This window comes from Aplysia californica, unplaced genomic scaffold, assembly GCF_000002075.1.
Source record: "Aplysia californica isolate F4 #8 unplaced genomic scaffold, AplCal3.0 scaffold00040, whole genome shotgun sequence".
Taxonomy (NCBI): Eukaryota; Metazoa; Mollusca; class Gastropoda; order Aplysiida; family Aplysiidae; genus Aplysia; species Aplysia californica.
The window spans coordinates 955,835-964,212 of NW_004797310.1; the positions used below are offsets into that span (position 1 = coordinate 955,835).

Here is an 8,378-nt window from a genome sequence, read left to right on the forward strand (position 1 = left end):
CAGATAGATAGATAGATAGATAGATAGATAGATAGATAGATAGATAGATAGATAGATAGATAGATAGATAGATAGATAGATAGATAGATAGATCTCCTCACTTTCCTAGTTTCTCTGCATTATTTCCCAATACTCCCCCCCCTTCCCCTCAACCCAACCCCCAAAAAGTAATACAAAAATATAAACTACATGTTATACATGAGCAAACACTTTAACAATTTTTTTTAAAAATTCAATCTAACCAGGTAACCAATCCGTTATCATTTTAACAATCCGGCTACTAACACCCTTCAAAGATAAAAGAACGGAATACAACTGGGGGTTCTCGCGTGGCCTAGAGGTTAAGGTATTCGCCTCCCATTCAATCATCCTGGGTTCGTATCGGGATGGCGACGAAAATTTTTCTTCTCTAAAATTGTCTCCTTTTTCCCCCTTTCATGGTCTGTAGCAATGTTCTGTCATCTGCTTTCGCCTGCACTTTCTGCCCCCCCCCCCCTCCTCTGGATCCTGACCCTTTCTGGGGCCTTTCTACTTCTACGCCCTGGCTCCTTAATACTGCTATCTAACAACCACACCCCTGATCTTGTGGTAGGTAAGATCTACACCTAGCCTTCTGGGACAAGGGCGAAAAATCTCGGAGGTCCCCAGTGGCGGTTGCGCACGTCAAAGACCCCTTAGTGGTCTAAAATCAATAAGAGTGGGCTTCGGCCGCCACCCGGACAAAATTAAAAATTTCCTTTCAACTGAAAATGTTTAGTGTGTCCCGCGCGCTAATGTGACCGTATGCAGTTGCAAGCGCCGTAGAACACTTACAAAAAATACAACTAACGAAATATTACAAAGCCATTAAAAACAGATTCTGTATTTGTTACTCCGAAAATACATGGTGAAAAAATATGTAATTAAAGTTTTATAAACACCTACTGTATCCTATTTGTAATTTTAAGAGTAAGAACCAGATGTAATTCAGAGTTTGTTAATAACATTGACAAACAAGTTATCATAGTCCATTTTTATTATTTTAGAGATCGCCCTCCCCCCCCCCCCTTCCTAAGAATAAATTTAAACAATAAAATAGTTTTAAAAAACCAACAAAAAACATTAATTAAAAAAACAAAAATAAGGAAAATAAAGTTAGTATGGGCATCATCATCATCATCATCTCTCTCTCTCTCTCTCTCTCTCTCTCTCTCTCTCTCTCTCTCTCTCTCTCTCTCTCTCTCTCTCTCTCTCTCTCTCTCTCTCTCTCTCTCTCTCTCTCTCTCTCTCTCTCTCTCTCTCGTACTATACAATCCGGCCCAAGCCACAAAAATATTGACGTTCTCTGGGGATAGAACCTAGCCAGCACCTAAGGCTGTCAAATTGATTAGGGCTCATTTGGCTGCCCTGTGTACGGTGGACCTCTACTAACGCTGAACAACCTGTGAAGATATCACATTGTCCGTTAAACCGCCCCAGACCAGAAGAACATATCAATCGTTCCTCTGATCATATGAATGCCGGTACGTTTTGTTGTGAATTTCAATATAACCCTTTAGGCTGTCAGGTCCACACCTGACATTTGACCCTCACATTGTAAATAACGGACACAGTTAAATGAAAGGGTCTGTTAAATGACAGCGTTTTTCTTAAATCTAAAGACACACTAACCCTTTTAAAAAAAGAAAGAAAAACAGAAAAAAAGTTAAATCAATTATTTTCAAAATAGAATACGTTTAAAATTAAATTTGATCTGCAGAAAACACATTAAAATAATATCATCCATTTAAGTACAATTGTAGTATAGTAACGTTTCCTAATTCTGGGATCAAAAGAAAGAGCAAAAAGGATACAAATTATTAATACATGATGAATACCAATGGGAAAAAAAGAACTATCTTACAGTTTTTAAATAAAAATTCCCCAAAACTAAAAAGTTAACTCCTGCTTCCCAACTTTCCATCCTGGTACAAGGCAGCTGCCCTTGGAAAAAAATTACACTTGCTGTGGAGATAACCTCGCACAAAAACCAACTAGGCATGGTCTTTCAACTTGATTATATTACATTTAGATCTAGCTGCCAAGTGTCATCATCCGGTGCCTTGCCGACTGGCGTGGGCGATCATGGACCTCCACTTCCATCTGTCTTTCGAAGCAGTAATGATGTCTGTTGTTCTTGCTGCTCCCAGCCATGTTGTCATCTTGTCCAGTATCTTTTCCCTCTGTCTGCCTCTACCTCTCTTTCCATCAAACTTTCCTGTTGTTACAATGTTCTCTAATGCTTCTTTCCGCATTGTGTGTCAGAAAAAATTTGCCTGTCGTTTTCTTATATTCGTGATAAGTTGTTTTCTATAATTTGCTTCAACCAGGACTTCTTCATTTGTTTTTCTAGCTGTCCATGGGATACGTAGCATGCGTCTCATGAACCACAACTCTGCCAAGTGTACAGTGGTAATAAAAAAACAACTATAAACTGTATACAGTGTGATGATAATAATCATTGTCCGATAAATCCCCCAAGGCTATAGACACGACAACCTTAGTTCAAATAACAGGGCGCTGCACAATAGTGACCTGCAATGTCAGGGTGATGAAATTGTCCTGTATTGGTGTACTATTGTGCATTTATGTATGTATATGTGTATGTATTTATAATTATGTATTTATAATTATGTATCTCAATTATGTATGTATGTTTGCCATTGTAAACCAAATTGCCCTTCTGGGATCAATAACATAGTAATTTTTTTTTAATGCACCGGTATTTAGGAAGTTGGCATCTACGTGTTCTTACCTTGCCGCAGAAACCCGTGCCACTGCAGTGACACAGCACACACAGCGGCCACGTGATCATTCTCGTTCTCATTCAAACCGGAAATGACGCTGATGCCGTACGGTAGTTCGTTCACCTTGAAACATTGTTGTCTTTCTGTGAAGCTATCCAGCATCTCAACCAAGTAGTTTAACTGAAAGAATAAAGAAAAATCAACTGTGTTTTGCGTTATTTCGTTGTTTTTTTCTTAATGCAAATGTTTATTTTACCCCCCCCCCCCGACACAATCAAGATCATTTAGGAGGCGGGTTTCTGACCCTTCCTGACAAAGCCAACCTGGGCTGAAAGGAATAAAGCAGCTTCCCAGCAGACAGACCGAGTTACTCGATAAAAACTTTTTCCCCTCTCCAGAATCGAATTCGAGTCCCCTACGTGCGACAGCAATGTGCCTAACGCTACACCACAGACGCCGATCGTCATTCCGATATAAATCCGATAATTATCAAATTTGGATTTGAAACCTAATCAGAAAATTGGGCAGAGAGCCAAAAGTGTAATTCTGACCTTTCTTGAATTCGAGCCCATTCTTCCGTTTGTCTGACTTTGTACTTTATTCAACTGAACCACAGAGGTCGTTCGTCTTTTGAAGAATCCGTGATCACACCGTTGACTACGTCATGTGAAAACATAAATCACATTTTATTCTCATAGTGACAAGTCATACTGATAATATTGAGAGACGGCTATGTCGTCTGAAATAGACTCAATCTCTTTGGCCTTAATTTTTTTTAAATCTACAGTTAGTAAAAAAAAAAATAGCTGTATAGATCGCAAATAGTCTTGGGTACGGAACAATGAAATAGATCATTATCCCTCTCACCCCTCGAAAAAAGAAATAATGACCAATTTCGAGTCAGATCACAACCATTGATCACATATAAAATAGGGTAAGACTTGACTTCCATGTACTTTTTCTATGCGACCTTCAGGAGTAATAATATTAAATATTAATTAGGGGAACATGTTATTTGTCAGGGTCGCCGACTCGAGAGCCTTCAAAGTCATGCAATCTTGCTTGTTTTATTTGTTTTAGTAAGGTATTTACGCGTATAAAGTCGTATGAGCGTCACGGGGGTGGATGTCAACGGGGAATCAGGCTTACTCTGCTCATCTCTCTTGCCTTAACAACACAAAATCTACTTCAACTATCAAGGCATCCCGGAAATAGCAGTTCGCAAGAGAGTGACAAACATACAAGAGAAGTAAAGGAAAAAATGACGATAGTAAGGATGAGGAACGAAAAAGCAGCAGTCCCCCCTACGTTGTTTCGGCACAGTATGAGCATGACATTGATAAAGCAGCCCATTTACTTTTACTACTGTGCACAAGAACATGTAAGTATCCCCCCCCCCCTTTGGGAATCGCCGAAAGATAACTTCAGTCAGTAGCACTGCCCTGGTTGTAGGGGGGGGGGGTGCAATCTTGCAAAAATCGAATTATGTAGTCCTCGTTTCTAGTGATACGTAAGTAAAATTAAAGGTAGAAGTCAGATTTGTCTGATATAAGTACTGTTGTACTTAAAATGAATTTAATAAGTCGTTCTCCTTTTGGCACCAGAGCCGAGCAATTCGTTAACACTTCACCGTACGTGAAAAACACACTGACAGAGAATATATCTGACAAAAAAAGGGAAAAGACAGGCACTTCATTTCAAATCCTTGGTAAATACGTCATGTTACCTAAAAAATGGTGCTCTGGCCTGCTACTTCTTTCCTATCAAACATTTATCTTCCTTATCTCTCCTCCTTCTTTTATGTAATATCTCTCATCTTCACCACTTTAATAACCATATCGTGTTGCAAGTGCGGTAAAACACCTATTCAAACAAAAACAAAAAGAAAATGCAAAAGCTACCGTAGCAGAAAGAGGGTAGGCCTGAATGCTAGACACCGAAAAGAGCGTCCTTTCCGTATAGTAAAGGCTATGTCACAAAGAAGGAGAAATAATATACTTGAGGTAACGCGTTGGAACTGCTTCCTTACTGAATTGATGTCGACGCCGAGCTGCGTTGTTTCAAAAAGGGAATAGTGAAGTTGTATAGTTTTAACACGCCTTTCAACACCGTAAAGTTATTTAAAAGGCAGGACCTCCGAACTTGACCTAAATCTCCGGAACCGGTTGCTTGTTCGATTATTTCAATAGTCAGAGAGGGAAGAACTTACTGACACATTTTTTCGATGTATTGTGATTACAATTTGATAGCCTTGGGACCCGTTAGTTGTTGTTTTTTTCTGAACAAGTATTGCCACGGATTACAAATTTTATCCTGAAAGTCAGTTTTAGAAAAGGATTAAAATGTCTCTGTTTAAAAAAAATCATTGTTAAGTCTTCTGGGCAAAGAAATACTCACAGAGCAGCACCACTCACCAGTATAGTGATGTTAAGTTAAAGAGACACGCAATAACCGGTTGAGGAGTCCACAGGGGGAAAACAGGCAGTCACAAAATGAAAGTCTAAAGAAAAATCAACAATAATTATTTTAAAGCTTGCAGTCTTGTGACTTCTTTTCTGTTCTACTCTATGTTTCTTATTTTTCATCGAATTCCTGTTCAGCTAACAAATAACAATGTAATGAACAAGCAGTTGAATAAAACATGAAATTATGAGTCTACAAGCTTTTACAGAATATACTTATTTAAATCAAAATTTACATCTTGCAACTTTGTCCATTTTTCCTGCGAACTCCTCAAATACTTACGAGATCAATGCCCTTGTCGTACGTGTACGTTTCTCCGATCAGGTCGTTAAAATTAAATATCTTAGTACACATCACAGTGGCAGATTTTATGGCCTCAGACATCACTTTGTCTCCTAAAAATTGAAGAAGAAAAAATGGTTGCATAAGAGTTCAATTTTTGTAAATATTCATTTTGGCTTTTTTTGTGTGACAAGAACGGCTACCCTTGCTGCAATTTCAGTCTCTGCACTTCGCTCTCTCCCACAAAGGTTAGCTATTCGTTCACTGGTCAACGGGTAGCTGCTGTCGTTGCTCAGTGGCTACATTAACATAGGCAATTGATAGGAAAAAGGGCAGATGGTGATACAAGGAGGGTGGGAGAAAGAGAAGAAAGTAGTAAGGGGGGAAAGACAAACAGACAGAAAAAAACAGAGAGAAAGAGAGAGAGAGGGGGGGGGGGGGCAAGAAAACCGATAGAAATGGAAATTTCGAGAGGTAGGCATGATTTAGGGGTAATCATGAATGAAGGCAGTGATAGATTTGTGCTTTTTGTTGAGTCTTTTAAAGTTGCTATTTTTCCTGCCCATTGCAACCGAACATACTGTGAGTCACGCGGAAAGAGGAGCCATTTCTATTATGTAAAAGCACCGAGTAGACTACTATTTAAAGAGGGCGACAGAGAAAGACCTGGATAGATGGAGTCAGGGAAACATTAACCACCCACCACATCCACCTGACCCAAGCTCTCCGGCTGGCGACAGAGAGACGTCTCTTTCTTCCCGCGACACCCAAAAGGATACAAGCGGCGGATAAAAGTTAAGTAAGTAAAGATAATATTTCCCCCATCCAGACTGGAAATCGACCCTTGACCTTAAGGAAACTGCAGACATTCAATTGATGAAGCCTGTTTACCTCTGGCCAGCTGCTCAGCTACCACCGGGGGATTTGTGCTTAAAAGCGTCACCTCCAGCTGTTTCTCTCTGGCCACAAGATCTCGGCTCTGAAATGAGTAGACAGTGTAGGAAGGTGCTGAAGAGATTGGGTTTGTTCAGATTGGTTAAAGTTTTACGCCGCTCGCAATTGCATAAGGTCATGTGAGCGTGTTCAGAGAATTGATTATAAGGTATAATTGTTGTGAAATTTTAGAAATGGCAATTGTTTTACGCACCTGTTGTGAAAGTCAAGAGTAGAGGACCATGGTAACAGCAACAGCGCAACCAACAGGAAACAGCAGAAACAGCAACAAGGACAACAATAACAATATCAACAACAATGATGACGACTGTGGTGACGACGATGATAACAAAACCACCATCATCACAACCACCACTGTCAACTTGCTCAATAACAACAAGAAAAAACAAAAACAACAACAACAACAATAAAATCAACAACAATAACCACAACAACAACAACAACAACAACAACAATAACAACAACCATAAAAACAACAACAAATACAGGCACAACAAAAAGAACAAACTTATGATGAGTTAGCTTTATGTATATATATATATATAAATATATATATATATATATATATATATATATATATATATATATATATTAGCAACAGCACAATCGCTACCACCAACAACAATAACATTAACAATAGCAATGGCGGCTTTGTGTGGCAACGACCACGATAACAAAACCCCACCACCCATCTCCATCATCAACAGCATCATCATCAACAAAAATAAGAACAACAACAGAAACCTTATAGTTAGTTAAGTAATAGCAACGGCACAAAACCCACAAACACCAACAGTAACAACAGTAATAATAACAACAACAATTGCAACAATAAGGACAACCCTGGCGATGACGATGATAACACTAGAACCATCTCCAATAACATCAACACCATCAATATCAAGTACACATAAATCGGCGATCATGGTTCTCCATTCATTCTTTTGTTCGGTTACTCTAAAAAAGGCACATTAACCTAATATTTCTCCCTTTACTCACTTTTGAGACTCTCTTAGTCGGTTGCCCAGGGTCTAACCTTGCTCCGTCTGCCATCCATTTCCCCCCCAGTGAGAGCTAGATGTTCAAGGCGCCCCCCCCCCTAAAAAAAAATTAAAAGTGAATTTGTCTTTTCCTGTTCAATAACAACAATAACAATCCCAATAACAGCAACAACTGACTTGGATTACTCGCATTACTTGGATCCAGAGCTAGAATCATAGCAGGAGGCACATGTCCGTAGCTGCTCATCTCTCCTTTTCAGCGTCCACCCCAGGGTCTTCCTGTTAATTGTCTCCATGAGAAGCTGGTTTGAGACACGCCTGACCACTCCTTGGAAAAAAAACTTTTTTCCCCTCTGCCCCGCACACAACTGACCTTATGGGTTAACTTGGTCTCCAGGCTGACTGCCAGAGCCTCCATAGAGTCCATGAGACAGTGGAGAACCCCGCGGTTGGAGGGAGAGGCGGACTTGAGGGACAGTACCACGTTTGTGAAGGACGGCCGAGCCATGGGGTCCATCTCCCAACACCTGGAAGTGGGAGGAGAAAGGGAAGGAGAAAGGGAAGGAGAAAGGGAAGGAGAAGGGTGAAGGAGAATTGGGAGGAGGAGGGGAGGAGAAGGGGCAGGAGAAAGGGTGGAGGAGAATTGGGAGGAGAAGGGGAAAGAAAAAGGGAAGGAGAAGGGTAGAAGAAAATTGGGAGAAGAAGGGGAAGGAGAACGCGGAGGAGAAGGGTGGAGAAGAGGGGGGGAGGAGAAGGGGGATGAGAATGGGGAGGCGAAGGAGGGGGACGAAGGGAGGGGGTAGCGAGGGGCAAAAAAGGTCAAGCCTTAGAACAATGGCAGAGAGAGAGATAGATAGAGAGAGAGAGAGAGAGAGAGAGAGAGAGAGAGAGAGAGAGAGAGAGAGAGAGAGAA

At 40.5% G+C, this 8,378-nt stretch overlaps 1 protein-coding gene across 1 annotated transcript in view; it reads right to left on the reverse strand.

Annotated features, from left to right (window-relative positions):
• Nucleotides 1–2,759: 2,759 nt before the first annotated feature.
• LOC106014244 (receptor-type guanylate cyclase gcy-2-like) overlaps nt 2,760–8,378 on the reverse strand; it is a 9,960-nt gene continuing 4,341 nt past the window's right edge. Inside the window, exons 3-6 of the mRNA XM_013091534.1 lie at nt 7,839–7,992; nt 6,402–6,489; nt 5,511–5,623; nt 2,760–2,945 (exon numbers count right to left, since the gene is read on the reverse strand). Of these exons, the coding sequence (XP_012946988.1) occupies nt 2,760–2,945; nt 5,511–5,623; nt 6,402–6,489; nt 7,839–7,992 (541 nt within the window). The remainder of the gene's footprint in view (nt 2,946–5,510; nt 5,624–6,401; nt 6,490–7,838; nt 7,993–8,378) is intronic.